At 48.8% G+C, this 17685-nt stretch overlaps 1 protein-coding gene across 1 annotated transcript; it reads right to left on the bottom strand.

Moving 5' to 3' along the window:
• Positions 1-2325: 2325 nt before the first annotated feature.
• On the bottom strand, positions 2326-8878 carry LOC127311821 (protein STRUBBELIG-RECEPTOR FAMILY 3). Its single transcript, XM_051342299.2, has 17 exons — positions 8754-8878; positions 7752-7881; positions 7603-7671; positions 7355-7420; positions 7193-7264; positions 7032-7103; positions 6864-6935; positions 6715-6780; positions 5925-5990; positions 5305-5756; positions 5173-5220; positions 4766-5082; positions 4404-4672; positions 4175-4313; positions 3211-3350; positions 2923-3079; positions 2326-2770 (listed from the first exon to the last, which is right to left on the bottom strand). Exons 1-17 carry the CDS (start codon positions 8866-8868, stop codon positions 2684-2686), a joined length of 2337 nt encoding a protein of 778 aa, XP_051198259.1. The 5' UTR covers positions 8869-8878; the 3' UTR covers positions 2326-2683.
• Between the last annotated feature and the right edge of the window lie 8807 nt (positions 8879-17685).

Below are 17685 nucleotides of genomic sequence, written 5' to 3'. Positions count from 1 at the left end.
AATCTGCCATGCAATGAGAATCACCAGCGCATCGAAACTACACCTATCCTTCTTTCTGACCAACTCCCTCGCCGAGGACCACCAGGATTCCAGCGAGCTGTCTCTGTTAGGTTCCACAATATTCAACCCCGCCGCGGTGATGCAGCCAAACCAAACCTGACGAGCGTAGGGGCAGCGCATAAGCACATGGTCCAGCGCGTCTTCCTCCTGTAAACACCAGAAACAAGCTGCCGAGTGGTCTTGCAAGCCGTGTCTGAATCTTCTGTCCGAGGTCCAAAGACGGTATCTCAAGGCTAGCCATGCAAAAATTTTGCATTTAGGTGGCGCAAAGGATTTCCAGATTGGATCGTGCATACTGAAAAGCTCCTGGCCCATGCATAGCAGCCTGTAGGTGTCTCTCGCCGAGTAAACTCCACTGGTTGATCCGATCCATGTAAACCTGTCCGACCTGCTGTCATCCCTTTCCACCAGCTCAATTTCTTCCCAAAGCTTGATGCATTGCGTCCAGCCTTCCAAGGGCATCTCCATGCCGATGTCTCGTAACCAGCTGTTGCTGAGTAAGGCGTCCGCCACCGTCCTCGAGTTCTTTCTCCTCGTGTTCACCGATTCCAACACCAGGGGCGCAATATCCTCGACGCAACGGCCTCTGATCCACCTGTCCTGCCAAAAGAAGATTCTCGCGCCGTCACCCACCTCCAACTTAGTGAGACATCGAAAGACCTCACGCGCTTTGGGATCTGAATTCAGGCAGAGTCCCTGCCAAGGCCGAGACTCATCTGTTCTGCGGAGCCATTCCCATCTTACTCTCAACGCCAACCCTTGAAGTCTTAGATCCTTCACTCCTAGCCCTCCATACTTTTTAGGTTTGCTGATGTTGTCCCAAGCCACTAGACATTGGCCACCGTTTGCCCGTTTCTTCCCCACCCAGAAAAAGCCTCTGAGGTGTTTCTCTACCTCCTCCAAGAACCACTTGGGAGGGTCGTCGACAATGATGTGGTGTATAGGGCTCGCGAGCACGACGGAGTTGATCAAAGTCAAGCGCCCAGCCCGTGCAATCAAGCTACGTTGCCAGGCCGGCAAGGTGTGAACCACCGCGTCTAACATGGGCTGCCATTCCGATTTGGTAAGAGGCCTCAAAGCAAGCTGTAGACCGAGATATTTGATTGGAAACTCCTGGCTCCTACAGCCAATGATGGCTTTGGCTCTGTTCATCTCGTCTACAGTCCCGCGGATCATGGTGGCAGTGGTTTTATTATAGTTCACCCTAAGCCCAGACGCTTCAGCGAACATCTCCATGATCTGTTTGATCGTAGCTAGTTCATACTCCACCGGGCCTGATGTTATTATTAGTTCAGTGATGCAGAAGCTCCCTTCGAAGGTGAACTCAGTGCAAAGCCAAAATAAAGGGTGTAGATATTCACCCTGAACCAATAATCAGCTGACACTAGCCCTGTCGTAGGGTTGTGGTAGCATCTGTTGCACAGTGCAGTGTAACCGACAACCTGATAAAGGCCTGTCTTGAGTGGCCATCAAAATAATTGCGTTTGCAGCCACCACGGAATCTTCCCCTTTGTGGATGTTGTAGGGCTGCCTTCCAGATCGGAAACCATCATCAAGTTTCCTCAGGATTCTTGCGCAAAGGCATTTGTAGTTTCTGTTCAAGCTCCTGGTCCTTACATTTCTGTGCACTGAGCCAGGACACGATGGATTGATTAATGGCTAATCATGTGCCAAGTACGATCGATCTTCTAGATGAGTGAGGAAGTCACCACGAATCACAAACTTTACACACAATTATACTACAAAGTAGCCTGGAGGAGGCGCGGTGCCCATGATGATGATGATCAAATTTCTCGTGACCCAAAGAGGATACCCGGGGACTTTCGCAGGCAGCTGCAAGCACCAACCTTTTGATCCTGTGATTCCTTTGGCCCTCTCTCCTTTTCCCTTTTGATTTCTCCATCCACTTGGTAACTTTGACTGACCGGCGCAGGAAGTGCCAGTGACGTCTCTGGATTTGCCCAAGATCGCAAGCTTCGCTGACGCAATCATGGGCGTCATATTATCCTGTTGGTTATCCACAGGAATGGCAATACAATCATAACGCTAAATAAATGTACTGAAAGGTGTTTGGCTGCTTCACAGAATTTTAAACAAGGAGAAGCTCCATCTCGTACGCACGCACTGTTTATAAAACAATAGTACGGATTGAGCCATTCCACAGAAACTTCATTGGAATTCAACAAGCTCGTTGATTTGTTACAAATGATTGTATAGAAAAATTTCCTGTAGTATTTTGTTCCTTCTGAGATTCCTCCAAAACCCTTCACCAAAAGATGACTTTCATATTGCACTAGACATTTTACATCCAATTCCTCTAATTCATGCATATTTCCTATTTCTATTTTTTTCCTGTTTTCTGCACCCCAGTTTCTGTCCACTAAATATCCAATATTCTTCCTAATACATTTCATTTGGAAAGCATAGTGTTTTCCTTCAATGAATGTGATCACCTATTCATCATTTACATAGTTACATCATACATTGGTAAGGATTAATGACTATACTTCTCCCAGGAATTTATGGCATGTGATGTGCTTTGCATTATGCCAACAAAAATTCCGCCCCAAAAATTTCCCAGCGGCGACTTGGCGCATGAGATCTGTAATATTTGAATTTCTTGTTACTCTGATTCCTCACCAGAAGCGTTTACAATACTAGCTAGGTCCTGGACAATTTCAGACATTGGTGGCCTGAATTCTTGCTCCCTCTGCATCAGAAAAAATTCAAATCAGAGACATGATCCCTTGATTCACAGGGCTTTTGTGCAAAGAATGTTAGGATCAGCTATATTATGCTAGTGTGTAGAGTACTCAGAAACCTGTATATTAGTATAAACGAAGAATAACAAAACTGAATTACCTGGATACAACGGCTAATTATGTCAGCAAATCGCGACAATGCTTTCTCAGGACACTGCCCACGAATAGAAGGGTCTACCATCTTGGAGAGGGATTCAATGTCATGAAGCTGAAAACCAGCCCATCTAACAAGATGCTGCTCATGGCGTGGGCGTGAACTGCATATTTTACACAACAAACATGCATGTGAATCAGAGTGTTGTTTCAATACGCCACTTGGAAAAGACAATCTGAAACAGCTGAGGGAAGTTCACTGCGACGCCAAAGCATGAGAGTTTAAATATCTTACCTATCGTATGGTTTACGCCCAGTAAGAAGTTCAAGCATCACTACTCCAAAACTGTAAACATCACCTCGTTCTGTGATGATCCTAGATTCCTGGAGTTCAGGCGCTTCATAGTTCAGTAATGTACGCATCCGACCTGACAACTGCAACAAAAATATATACCAGTAGTAAGTACACTAGTAGTCATCCACGTTAACATACAAGAAGCATCTGTCAGTGCCTGGGCGATTTCAATAAACTAAATCTATTCATTTGTGAACAAACTAGGATATTAAAAATCAACTCCTACTGAAGTAACTTTTTTTTTCTTAGAAAATATAAAGTAATTAATAAGTTTTTTTTAAAAGGAATGATGAAATTAATTAATAAGTAAAGGTAAATCAAAATTCAATTCCTTCTGACCAATGATCCATCCAAAAATTTCTAACTAACGTCAAGGGATATAGGGTGCCATAGGCTAGCCAGGAACAGGTTGATACTCTACTGGAGTATACCGGTAAAGAAGTTCTACGAATGAATCCTCGTTCCCAGACGTCAAATGCAAATATAATCATGCTCATTCACCACCAGAAACCTTTCATTTTCACTACAGCACACTGATTAACTGACATCGGAAGGCATTTAGTAAATTATAACCGCCTCTTAGAAAATTACAGGTAGACAGAAATTTCCTATCATGCAACATTTCAACCATGTTAGCTAAGCTGATAACCAACATCTGACTGCCTTTGGGATGTATCGGCTGATTGCCTTTTTTCTTTTCTTTTTGATGGATTTGGCTACTCTGTATTTGCTCCTCCTATATATCAATAAAAAAGGCAATGCTTTTGCCTCGTTTCACAAAAAAAGGGGATGTATTACAGTATGAGTCGTAGGACCATTAGTCCTTAAAGAGACCCAACCATGCCCAACTTTCGGTGCCCTTAGAACATGCAAAATCTATTCTATACCATATATTATAGCTTACCTGAGTGACAGAATTTGATGGCATCAGTTCTGCCAATCCACATTCAGCAACGCACACAGATACTTTGTTATCAAGGAGCACATTTTCTGGTTCAAAATTCTGATGCACAACTGGTGGTTGGACGCTTTCATGGAGATATCTGCAAGGAAAACATAATTCAGAGTATAAACTTCCATACATTTTCAGAAAAAAAGAAGCAGATATGACACATAACTATAACTTCACTTACTGTAAGGCTTTTCCTGAACTAAGAGCGACCTGGAGGCGAGCATTCCATGATAGAGTATTGTCAATATCCTCTCTATCATGAAGTGCATCGTCTAGTGTTTTTCTACTAAAGTGATTATACACGAGTAACCGCTGTCCATATTCAGCACAATATCCAACTAACTCAAGGATGTTAGGATGCTTGATCTTTGAGACACGTGCAACCAAATCTAGAAAGTCATCTACTGACACTCTTCCGTTAGTATTGTCAACCTTCATAACCTCCATTAACTACACAGAATAGAAGAGAAATTAAGCTCAATTCTTGAACTGCACAAGGAATAGTGAGTTGCATTGTCCATTGATACTAGTAATACTTCGTACCTTGCCTTCAGGAAGCTCAGCTAGGTATACCTTTCCCAATCTACTCTCTCTTATCACATTCTGCTCTCTGAAACTGTTTGTGTATTGTTGAAGGGATGCAACAGAGAAGGGTGTCGCAGAATTTGGTGTACTTGTCCTTGGTGGAGGGCTATATCTCTTTTCTGGAGGAACAATAGGATTTACAATAACTTTTTGAGCAGCGGGTAGTGGAGGTGGGGGTGGAGGCGGTGGCGGTGCAGCTGCAAAAAGTTCTGAGTCTGTTCGATCTAAATTAATTATGTGTTCCTTTCGATTTTCATCAGGCTTCTTTGGGAGAGCTGCAAACAATTGGAAAAAATAATAAGACATTTTAACTTGATGAACAGCATGTGGAAATTAAACTGCCATCTGTTCCAAGTGCTTCATACCTGCTGCTGCCATACTCATGTCGCGACCTCTCTTGTCAAGGGCCTCACCTGGATGTATAAAAAAAATCCTATATTAATACAGAAAAGATAGCCAGAACCCCCTGTTCTACTGCTGTAGGCACAGAAATTAACCTTTTTTAATATCGTCCCTTGGCTTCACTGAAGCTGGCATAATTTGGGGTTCAACCCTATGGCTCATCCTTCCAAGCTGACTTCTGTTATCATCATATCTTGACTGCCTCTCTTGGTACTTGGACAAGCAAAATATTACCAGCAGGACTATAGCTATGAACAGCACCACTCCAAGAAGAACAAATCCAGCAATCTTGAGGGCTGACGAACTATGTTTTCTAGATGATGAAGTGCTATCTCGAGTAGTTGATCCATCAGAAGAGTTTGAAGGAGGAGGGGATTTTGAGGGGGGTGATGGAGGTGCTCGTGTTGGATTTAGACCCGTAGGTGTTGTTGTTGGTGTTGGGGCTGGTTTTGGTCCTGCTGGTGTTGGAGTTGGTGAAGGTCCTGCTGCTGCTGAAGGTGGTGATGCTGACGGGGCTATAGTGGTATTAAATGGATTACCATCCATTCTGCACTGGAAATATGTCGGTTAATTAACAACTCACACAAAATTGATATGATTAAGTATTAGTCCTTCAATGGACTGAAGAACGTCAAAATTAGACAATGTGATAGCTACGCCAACCAAGCTCACACCAAAAAAAGAGATAAATACAAGAAAGAAGAAGGTTTCTCACTTGAAGGTTGGTATGTTCAGTAGCTTTGGAGGCACTGGTCCAGAAAACAAGTTGTTCTCTACATTCCTGATCAGAGTAAGGGAGTGATAAGAAAGAGATACAAATACTAAATTATCTGAATTAGGAGTTTTACCACTAGAACCAGATAATATTAGAAATTCAAGAGCAAACCAACATTGTGAAAGTCATGTAGGAATAGTTTCTTATTGCTGATGGAGTTTGTTTTTAAAAGCCGTTATTGAAATAGAACATGCATTGGCTTCTCAAAAAGGAAACCACAGTCGACTCCCTAAAGAAATGAGAGTTACATGACAAAAGTGCTATCTGCTACCAGAAGGTATCAGCAAGAGACCTCGATTAAACTTTTAACTTCTAAATCTATTGTCAAAACATTCGAAAGGCAATAGCTGTGTCGGCAATCACAATCTACTAGACTATTCCTCTCAAGTCAAATGTTGTGCAGCTGATGGCCTGATGGTTTATGCTAAGTACGTCTCTTCATGGTCACACTGATGTGCTACATTCTTTATGGTACAAACTGAGGTGTCCAAATTTCCAATACTACAAATATGTATGTTTTATGTGTACTTTTTATAAATCCTATGACAAATTTAGGAGCAGTACACTGATTAGTATCATACTGCAATTCAATAGGCCTCAGAAAAATCCACACCGATGCCAGATGTATTAAATGAGCACATAATAATAATATAAATTTCGAATGCCTTGGATTCGATGCGCTAGAGAATTGAAAGAGCATTGTATAAGGAAGAAGACATCAAGGAATTACAAGTCTTTCAGAGGAAGATCCTGCAAGTAGTCAAGGGTCCCTGACAGTTGATTGTCTTGTATGCGCCTGTCATTAACAGTTAACAGATGAGAAGAAAATGGTCTGGTGAAATAGGGACAGGAAAAAAAGAGAGTAAGATGTGAACTCACAATGTAGTCAAAGATGACATGTTTTTCACTGAAGGTGGTAACACACCAGAAAAGTTGTTAGAAGAAATGTCCCTGCAAAAGAAGATAGGACACTATAATCAATCAATCAATAAATACATCATCCTGATGAACACACATAAAAATGTACGGAACTAGGAGGCATCTTACAAATTTACAAGCCCAACAAGTGGATCGAAAGCATCTGGCAGTTCTCCATCCAGATGGTTGGCATTGAGTGACCTGGAAAAATAAGGATATGAAGAAATGCACTTGACAAAACAAAGTAGCATGAGCATAGACTTGCGAGAAAAATAAGAGAGGAATTTTACATGGCTGATAAACTTGTAAGCTTTGACAATGAAATCGGGATGCTTCCAGTGAGCTGATTATCGGAGAGGAAACTGTAGCAACAAGGAGAAAAGGATTATTACCGCCGAATAGATTATATATCAAAGCCGAAAGGGGTTGCAGACAAGATGGATTATACTTACAGGCTCTGCAATGTGAGAGGTAGGTCTTCTGGTATAGGTCCACCAATGTTATTATTACTAAGATCTCTACCGAAACAGGAAAAACAAAATCAGTCCTGAGTTCAATTTGGATATGAAAATTTAACCGCAGAATAACCGATAAAACATCCTGAATAACTAAGAAAATTATAATGACAATGGCAAAAAAGAAAGAATACACTGTTCAGCTTCAACCATGAGGAATAAGTTCGCGGTGTGAGCACCCTTACATGGTGGTGATCGCAGTGAAGCCGCCTAAGCTGCCCAGCTTCCCTCCCAAGTTTGCAACATTCATCTTTCTACAAACGGTAAGCTGATAAGAGCCCAAAACAAACGAACCAACCAACCAAAAGACAGTCCGGTGAAGAAGCTGACGTACATTGAGGTTATACTTGTGCCGGTGCATGTGATGCCCTGCCAAAGCTCGCCGCAGGGGTCTCCGCCGTTCGGAATCCATCCAGGAAGCTTCGGCGATCCCAGCGAGACGTACAGCCCGTTTATGGCAGAGACTGCGCGTCGATAAAGGAACGTAAAGAAGCCATGAGCATCCAGTGGAGTCCATATACAAAAAAAAAAAAAAATGCCATGCCGCCCACTTTTGGTAACAGCACACATGAGCTGAAGGCAGTAGTGTTTGAGAAAAGCAATGCGGCTGCAAAAGACATTGTCTGCTCCACCGACATCTGTACTAAATCGACTAATAATGGGAAAATGCAAATCGATCAGAATCAGCATACTTCAATCTAATCCTCTGCTTTCCCCTGCCTTTACCATCAACATCAACAGATGAACCTCCACGGATGGAGCATGCGATGCGACTAACACATCTCTTTACCACCATTGCTGTCGACGACGATGGGAGACAGAGTACAACCTTACTGGGGGCCTCAGAGGTTCCCCTCGTTACTTATCCCTACCGAAAGGGACGGCCCGACTGCTAGGAAACCACTAAAAACATGAGCTGATCCGAATTGCGCATGTCGATGTCCGCCCGTACCAATCGGCGCACGCATGGCATTGCCCAACTCGTGAGCTACAGAATTTACCGCTGGGTTCGAACTAGAGACCTATGCAGAAAAGAAGCAGAGGGAGGGAGGGGCCACTAGTGAGCTGTCGCCGCCACCGACAAACGGTTTCACCGCGCGGTCAATTGGGAGAGTAAAAATTGTCAAGCCGCGACCGCGAGTGGATGGGCGTGGCACGCCCGACGACGATTCCCCTGCCTCCACCGGCCGAGATTCTGGACGAAACCGGAAGCAAAGCGAGCTGCGCACGGCGCAAGCAGCGGCCGAGCCGCCCGTCTTGGTGGACGGTCGCCGGCCGCGCACGCCGGAACGAGCTGAAGGAACGGAAAGCGGGCTGAGGGAGGGAGGGGGCGTACCGTCGGCGTCCTGGGTGAGCGCGCGCGCCCGGGGCGGCGCCAATGCCGCGGCCGCGAGCAGAGCGAGCAGCACCGGCAGGACCGCCCCGCCGCGCTGCTCCGGAGTTGGCCTCATCGCCGCGCCTGACTGCTCACAACATCCGACGAGACGAAGCGCGCGCGCGGAGCCGCCCGCAACCGCCACCCGCGCACGTTCGCCCGAGAGGAGCCTCGGCCGGATCGGAACCGCCGCGCGGTGGCCGCTCAGCCGCGCAGATCCCGCTGGATCGCCGGAGAGATGGGTGTGCGCGGAGTCGGGAGACCAGCAGCGGAGGAGCAGCACGCAACGCAAGAGCGGGCCGTGGAATACGCGACGGCTGGTGAAAAATGAAAAGAAGGGAGGAGGAGGAAGTGCGGGGGGTGCGCTGGCCGAGATGGCAGGGAAATGATGGGGAGTTTATCGCCGGGCGGGGTGGGCTCCGGTGACGTGGAGCGACTTGGGGGGTGGTCGCCGCCTCCTCTGCGGTCAGGCTGGCGGCTGGTCCACGGCGGCGGTGAAGAAGCGGCGAGGGCGCATGTGCGTGTTCGCGGTCGCGTTAGCTGTCAGCTAGGAGGGCCACTGTATTTCTGCGGCGAGCGGTTCGGTCGTGGCTCGTGGGTGGAGGCGTAGCTGGTTTTGCCGGGGGTTTGGGTTTGTGCAAACATGTGCATCATTTTTTTATTTTTTTCGCTAAGTTCCAAAATGATGGAGTATTTTAGTGATTTCTTTTTTTTTTTTTTTTTGAATGACAGCAGGAGAACTGCTGTGTTCATTGCATTAGAGGAAAAAAAGGCACAGAGACCTGAACTGTTCAGTTTATTGGAGGAAAACCGGGCGAAAACCTTTACATCAACCGGAGCACGGCTAGACATACAGAGCGCCGGGAGGGCCAACAATGACGCAAACAAAGAAGCACACCACCGGAGCAAGCGGCGTCACCGAACAAGCACCAAGGTCACCCCAATCAAGTCGCATCGATACGTCTGCCACGAGCTTGTTCACCACCTTCAACAACACCGGAGAGAGAAGACATAGCCGAAGGGAGGCGGCATGTGCCGCTCCGGTCTTGAGAGGGCAAAAGACATGGCTCGTCTGACGCTGCCCGCATGTCAAGAATGCTCTTGCTTCCACCACCGCGAGCCAATCCCCACAAGACCCAGCACCATAGACTCCAAGAATTTCCGCCATTGACAATGCCCGGCCAGCCGCTTGACCACAGCCCAGGTGCTCCCTTCGAAGGGCCGAGTCTCGAAAACGATGCTTCCATCGAAGTAACAACATTAAGGATGCCGCCATCGCCAATCTGATATGCAGATTTAGGTTTTCACCCAAAGACAAGATCCAAGAACGGGAGAGGTGTTAGATCTCCTCGGTGGCGCCTTCATCAAGGCAAACAACACCGAATGGTGATGTCGTCACCGGCATCGACGGAAGTCGAGCAGGATTTTCATCCGGAGAATCGCAAACCTCGCCGGAGACAGAGTCCCAAGCACACCTCAGTCACACCATACAGCACCATACAACCCGCGCCGCAGCACCATCCATGACATAGACCAACACACTCGCCGACCTCGAGGAGACTATGCGCACCCAACCTGCATCTAGCCGCGAGCCCAGCAACCACCAAATGCCCCAGCCGCCAGAGCCTCTGATCTGGAGAAGGGGCAAAACCATCACGGCCGCTTGGCCATTTCCAAGAACAGGCGCTTGCCCATCTGCTCGAGCTGGCGCTTGCCTGTCGCCTTGGCCGGCACTGAAACTGCGAGGCCCCTTCACGCGTGGACAACCAAACAAGCAGCGCTTGCCACAGAGCAAAGGCCGCGACCCACGCAGCCAAGCGCCAGGCAGCACGCCGGCTCGCTGCACCTTTCGATCTCCGCTGCCCCGCCTGGACCACTTCTGGATACACCTGCAACTTTTTTCGATTTGTTCATGATTGGAAGGTCGGGTACACGGGCTGCGATTGCGGTTGGGGTGCACGCCGCGCCGACTTGATCATATACCGACTTCTCAGAAAATAATTACTATTGGAGGAAAACTCATGAACATTCGAGACAATGCAATATTCTTTTGCAGAAATAAATCCATTTCGCACGAAAACAATAGCAGGGATGAAAACAGAGTGAAAACGAACAAAACTGAGGGGTGCCACATTTAGTTTTTTCTAGAAATAAAAAATATAGAAACCTGAAAACAAAATCGGAAGCAAACAATGTAGGAAACAAATATGGGCCGAATGTGGTGCGAAACGGAGCGGTTCGGATGTTCGCCGGAATCAAGAAAACCCTTGAATCATACAAAAAAAATATTGAGGAAAATTCATAAACATTGGGTGATACAACATGCCAAAAAAATGGCATATGTGGTTTGCGCACGAAAACAAGAGTCGGGATAAAAACACAACAAAAACGGGCAGATATGAGCGGTGTCGCGCTTGTTTTTGTACTTTTTTTCCCGGGAAACAGAAAGGAAGCATATATTGTAGGAAACAGATATGGATTTACTGTTTAAACATTTATTATTATTATTATTATTATTATTATTATTATTATAGAGTCCACATTAGTTTGTCCAATCATTCAAATCCTTACTGATGCGGATTTAGGTTTCTATTTATACCTTTTTAATGAAAATTTTACCGATTTAATAATAATCATTAATTTTTGTACGGAGAATTTAAATAAAAAAATACAAATAGATCTTTGAACCACCTAGCGGCAACTTAAGAACTAGACTTTTACTTTTCTAGTACTCCTGCAATTTATCACGGGAGTTAGACTTGGTGTCTAATCAAGATTAAATCATGCTTAAAAGGTGGTACACATCCCTAAATTCCTAGTGGGTGTAGAGGTTGGGATGTGAAATCCTCCCCCCTTAAAAAAACAATTTTTTGCTGGGATTTTTATTACTACGTTTTTTGGGCACAAACCTTAGAGCATGTCTAACAGGCCCCGTATTTCGCTGCCCCGTATAACTCTCTTATTTCGCCCCGTATCGAAAAACTGCTCCATTTCGAGCCATTCCGTCTAGCAGACCCCGTATTTCGCCCCGTATTTTCAAAAATAAAAACCCCGGGAAGTTCATCTTCATTGATCATACTACGGATCATACATACATTCCGATCATACTACGGATCATACTACATCTAACTACGGATCAACCTACGTCTACTCGTCAAGGATGACGTAGGGGATGAAGGCGATGGAGGCCACCTCCTCCTGCGCCTCCCGCGCCTCCCGCGCCTCGAACTCCTGGACGGCGGCGATGGCCGCCGCCTGCTCCTCTGCCTCCGCCCGAGCTTTCTCGGCGGCATCCGCCTCGGATTCGGCCACCGCACGGCGGAAGGCCGCCTCCTCCTCTGCCGCCTCCTCTTCCTCCTCGCCGCCTCCGCTTCCTCCGCCGCTGGTGCTGCCGATGGTCGCCCTCCATGCCGCCATCGCCGCGCGATCGCGCTGCCACTGCGCGCGCCACTTCTCGAAGGCTTCGCCGCTCATCGGCTTGAGCGGCGGGTCCTGCCGGTACCACCGCCCACCCGCGGCGTACTCCCGGAGCGGCTCCGGCACGTACAGCGCGCCGGCGTACTTGCAGGCCGCGCGACGGCTCCCCGCGGCGGAAAGCTTGCACTTGAGCCGCCAGGCTTCCTCCACGGTGTCCGGCGAGCGGGATCGCTTCGATCCGCTCGCCGGAGAGGCTCTACTACGGCGGCGGGAGTCCATGCAGGTGGCGGCGGGTGGAATGCGGCGCGGGGGAGCGACTAATTGCTCGCCGGAGCAGGAGGAGGAGGCGGCGGCGCACGGCGGAGCTAGGGTTGCGAGTGAGGGGTTAACCCCTCACTCGCACCTGCGCCCACTATATGTACGGGGCGACGGGGCCGATTTCCTGGGCCCCGTATTCCGCCGAAACGGGGCGGCCCGAATACGGGGCCTGCTAGACGGCCCAAACCGCGCCTGCCCCGTATGTCGCCGGAATTTTACGGGGTGGGCGGGTTATACGGGGCTGTTAGACATGCTCTTATAGTGTCAATATTGTACGTACACATAATGTCAGGTATATTCGCTATCACTCTGTTTTATAATATAAGCTGTTTTAGTAAACTAAAATAGTTTGATAAAAAGGCTTATATATTATAGAATGGAGGTAGTACTTCTTACGTGGTGCTTTAACCACCACGCGGTGTGCACTGTGCAGCCGTAAGTACGTTTGTACATGGTGATATATATAATCTTGATGTTCAATGCAACTAAACAAAATCTCTATGTATATGCATCTTCTTGGGCTAGAACGTACAATACGGGATGTCATTATAGCAACGACTCAATGCGTACGTACGCGACGTCTACAGAGACTTTGTGGTGCGGCTAGGAGGTGCTGCCTTTCTGTTTTTCTTACAAGAGTACACTCGAAGTTGATACGAAGCAAGAAAACGTCGTGAGAACCCATGCATTCCGAGCCACCTGTGTTGCCTAGTGCCTGGATTTGCACGACGTCGATGGCGACACGCCTTTTTGGCAGTGTGAACAACCTAGCCGTGTTGTTCTTGACCAGGACCAGGTCACTTATAAAATTACATTTCGGGCGTAAGTGCTCGAGTTTGGAATTACATGTTGACTGACCGTTGCACGTATACACGGTTGTCATTTAGAATTACATCAGTTTTCCGTGTGTACGTAGCTGTAATTAGAATTACAATTTGACATGCTTGACTTTTGCAGTATCTACGTATACAGTTGACTTGTGCTAAAATAAATATCACAATTTTGTTTAGATGCAAATGTTTTTAGACATACGTACATAAATATGTAGAAACAGGTGTTTTTTTGCATGAAAATATCAGGGCTTTTATTCAGAAACAACTTCACCGTTATCAGCCCGAAGACTAGTAACGAGGAGACTAGGGATGGACTCCATCCAACAGCAGGTCATTTCCAAAGTGCAAGCATGCTTAGCACAAAAGTGAGCCGACACATTGGCTGTTCTCGTTACATGTTGAACTACAAATTAAAGAAGAAAACGATAAAGCTGGCCCTTCAATTTTTGGCACGAGAGCACCGACCGCATCTTTCGTGGCCACGAACGAAGACCAGACGATGTACTCAGACCATCTTCAGTCGCGCCTCCCAAACCATCCCCCAAAAAGATTTGGAGTGCGCCGGATAAAAAAAATATTTCCAGCCGCATTCTCCAAAACCTCTTTTTGTCCGGCGCGACTCGATACAGTGTGCGGCGCCCCGAGCACGTCCCCGCTACACAGGAGACGCTCCGGGGACGCCGGACACACCGAAAAGCGAGGCGAAGCGACGCGGGCCCGACGCGTCAGTGGCACAGAGAAAATTCGGCCCCCGCTCCCGCCTAATCGCGGCTCTCCCGCCACATTGCTCCTCTCCCGCCGCACATTTCTGTCATCCCAACACATTTGACCTATCCCGCCTGCCGATTCATTTCTCCCTCCCGCTGTCGTTACGATGTTCCTCCCACCGCCACAATCTCCCCATCCATGGCGCCACCGAGTGCCCCCAAAAAAATGGCCAAGAAAGGGACCAAGAAGTTGCCGGACAATGGGACGAAAGGGGCGAAGGCGCCCTTCGCGAAGCCACAGAAGGCGCCGGCTCCGAAGAAAAAGCCGGAAGGCTGGACCGATGATCAGTGGCATCAAGACTGTCTGCGCCGGAAGCTGTCGACGGCGGAGCGGAAAGGACGGAGGGCGGCGCAGCTGGAGAAGAAGGCGTTGGCGCGCACCAGCACACGCTGGCCGGGTGTATCGCTGCCACCAACGCGAGCCCATGGAGTACGACGTTGCCGCCGTACATTCCAGGAGTGATGTCCCCGTCGACATCCGGGCTCTACAATGACGGCCCCTCCGGCACTCCCAGGTGCGTGATGCCAAACTTGTCACCGCAATACGAGGATGTGCTGCCTCATGGCGGCTTCAACCCCAACTCTATGTTCTACTCCCCGACGTACGAGCTAGGACCCGGTCCGGAGGGCGCCCCGTTCAATGGCCGCAGGGGCCCGCTCGAATTCGACGACGCCGGTGCTGAGGAGGAGGAGGAGGTGGAGGTGGAGGAGGAGGAGGAGGAGGAGGAGGGGGAGGGGGCGGGGTGGAGGAGAGGCTGGAGGACGACGAGGACGACGAGGATGAAGAGGGTGGCGACGAAGATGACGATGAGGGTGCCGGTGAGGATGCCGATGATCTCGTGGAGGTTGATGCAGACGACGTGAAGAAGAAGAAGAAGAAGAAGGCGTCGGGCACACGAGGCCCCAAGTGGATGGTTCTAGAGGTTCAATGTTTGTGCGAGTCGTGGGCGACGGTGAGCCATGACTCCATCATCGGCGCCAACCAAAAATACGGGAAGTATTGGGCGAGGATCAAGGCCGAGTTCGATGAGCGCAACCTCATCAAGAGAGAATACAACAAAGTGACAATGAAGAGAAGCCAAAAGGCAATGTCGACGCGATGGGCCATCTTCCAGGTGTCGGTGAACATGTTCCAAGGGTACCATCATGACTTAGAGACCAGAGGCGATAGCGGCACCGACGTCGCCCAACTGGTACGACTCTTTCTTACATAATCTGTAGCGCCTACAATATGTTCGATGAAATGATTGCGTTTCCTTTGGTTAGTTTGACAAGGCCATGGATTTGTACCGGAGGAACTCGGATGGGCATAAGTCGTTCGCGTTGATGCATTGCTATACCAAGCTCAAGAAGAACCACAAATGGAGGTTGACGCGTGTTTTGTTGTCGAAGGGGAAAGACGCCATTGATCTGGATGCGCCGCTGCCAACATCGGTAGGGCGCCCTATCATCAACAAGGCTGCCAAGGCCGCCTTGGCCGACGCTGCGTCGGCCAAGAAGACGCAGGCGTTGCTCACACAGTTCCTCATCGAGGTCTCCTCGACCTTACTCTCCCGCGACAAAAAGGCCGAGGAAAGGTGGGCGGCGCTGCTCAAGAGGCAAGAGGAGAAGATGGAGCTGAAGAAACGCATGGACGACATGTCCCTGTTGAGAGCGTCGACAGAAGGAATGTCTCCCCGGACGCGAGCGGCGCACAAATTCTTCAAAATCCATATCCTCGACGACATCGAAGCCAAAATGGCGCCAGCCGAGGCGGAGTCCGAGGCGGCGGCCCAGGGAGCTGCAGCGGCCCCAACCCCGGAGTAAGAGCTGGCAGACGCATCCGCTACTACACCTGCGTTGGCCTCTGCCTCGATGTCGACGACGGAGCATGTACACCAGGCAGATCACGACGAGTTCATCGTGATCGACGGGCCTACGTCGACTTAGGATGCGCTGTCAGCGTCGGCGTCGGCATCGCCCTACCCCGACCCCTTCTTTTAATTCTATCGTCGGCCTGTAATATGATAGCGCACCCAGTACTTTGATCGCCGCTACTCTGATCGCGACACTTCGGCGGGAACTATCTCTTTTGAATACAAACTATTTTAATTCCTCATTGGGGATTTCCTTTGGGGTACGCGACTAGGGAGCGACGTCCCCCAAACGTGGCACGAACAAAACTCGTCCCCCAAACGTTCGATTTGGCGCCGTTTGGGGGACGGTTTGGGGGACGCGACTGGAGATGCTCTCAGTACTGATGTTTTGGAGGAGCGCTCTTGTTGAACGTTGGCGGGCTACCGGCACCTGCGTGCACGGGAGTAGTTGCCTATTTCTTAGCTGCCTTTGGTGGCTTTGATTTCGTTCTCTCCTTTTCACTACAGGAATGAGTCGATATGCCGAGGGCCGGGAACCCTCGGCGTAACCTATTTTGGCCATCGGCGTAGGCTACGTCGATGGCCACCCTCGGTGTAGGGATTCGTAGCATAGAAAACAAAAAATTTCCTACCGCGAGAACGCAATCCAAGCCAAGATGCAATCTAGAAGACGGTAGCAACGAGGGGATGAACGAGACTAACCCTTGAAGATTTCCAAAGCCTACGAGATTAGATCTCGTTGTTGCAGTAGACGATCACTTGCCGCTTTCAAAAGCGCGTAGAAGATCTTGACGGTGCCACAATCGGGCAGCACCTCCGTACTCGGTCACACGTTCGGTGTTGATGAAGACGACGTCCTTCTCCCCGTTCCAGCGGGCAACGGAAGTAGTAAATCCTCCTTGAATCCCGGCAGCACGACGGCGTGGTGGCGGTGTTGATGGAGATCTCCGGCGGAGCTTCGCTAAGCGTTTGCGGGAGAGGTGGAGGAGGAGGGGCGGCTAGGGTTTGGGAGAGGGGGTGGCCGGCCACTATGGGGTGCGGCCAAGGCTATGGCTTGAGGTGGCCGGGCCCCCTCCCCTTGTCCATCATTATATAGGTGGAACCCCCAAGAGTTGGTCTACAAGTCTTCGAATAAGACCCCAAACCAAAACCTTCAATATGACATGAAACCTACCCAAGGTGGGATTCCCACTTGAGGTGGGATTCCCACCTTTCCTTGGGAGGGGGTGGCCGGCCACCTTAGGTGGAGTCCACCTAGGACTCCACCCCCTAGGGCTGGCCGGCCATGCTAGGTGGAGTCCCTCCGGGACTCCGCCTTCCATAGTGATTTCTTCCGGACTTTTCTAGAACCTTCTAGAACCTTCCATAAATGCACCGGATCATTTTAAAACTTATAAAATGACTTCCTATATATGAATCTTATTCTCCGGACCATTCCGGAACTCCTCGTGATGTCCTGGATCCTATCCGAGATTCCGAACAAAACTTTGAACTCCATTCCATATTCAATATCTACTAATACGATATCAAACCTTAAGTGTGTCACCCTATGGTTCGAGAACCATGTAGACATGGTTGAGAACTCTCTCCGACCAATAACCACTAGAGGGATCTGGAGATCCATAATGGCTCCCACATATTCAACGATGACTTAGTGATCGAATGAACCATTCACATACGATACTGATTCCCTTTCTCACGC

This window comes from Lolium perenne, chromosome 7 (genome assembly GCF_019359855.2).
Source record: "Lolium perenne isolate Kyuss_39 chromosome 7, Kyuss_2.0, whole genome shotgun sequence".
Classification (NCBI taxonomy): domain Eukaryota; kingdom Viridiplantae; phylum Streptophyta; class Magnoliopsida; order Poales; family Poaceae; genus Lolium; species Lolium perenne.
The sequence above is the reverse complement of the archived record's forward strand: the minus strand, read 5'-3'. Positions and strand labels throughout refer to the sequence as shown.

Coding starts and splice junctions, on each gene's coding strand:
- LOC127311821 (XM_051342299.2), bottom strand. CDS start 8,868: ATGAGGCCAACTCCGGAGCAGCGCGGCGGGGCGGTCCTGCCGGTGCTG. Junction 7,104..7,192: donor CTTACAAGTTTATCAGCCAT/GTAAAATTCCTC, acceptor TTATTTTTCCAG/GTCACTCAATGCCAACCATC. Junction 3,351..4,174: donor CATCAAATTCTGTCACTCAG/GTAAGCTATAAT, acceptor TTTTTGTTGCAG/TTGTCAGGTCGGATGCGTAC.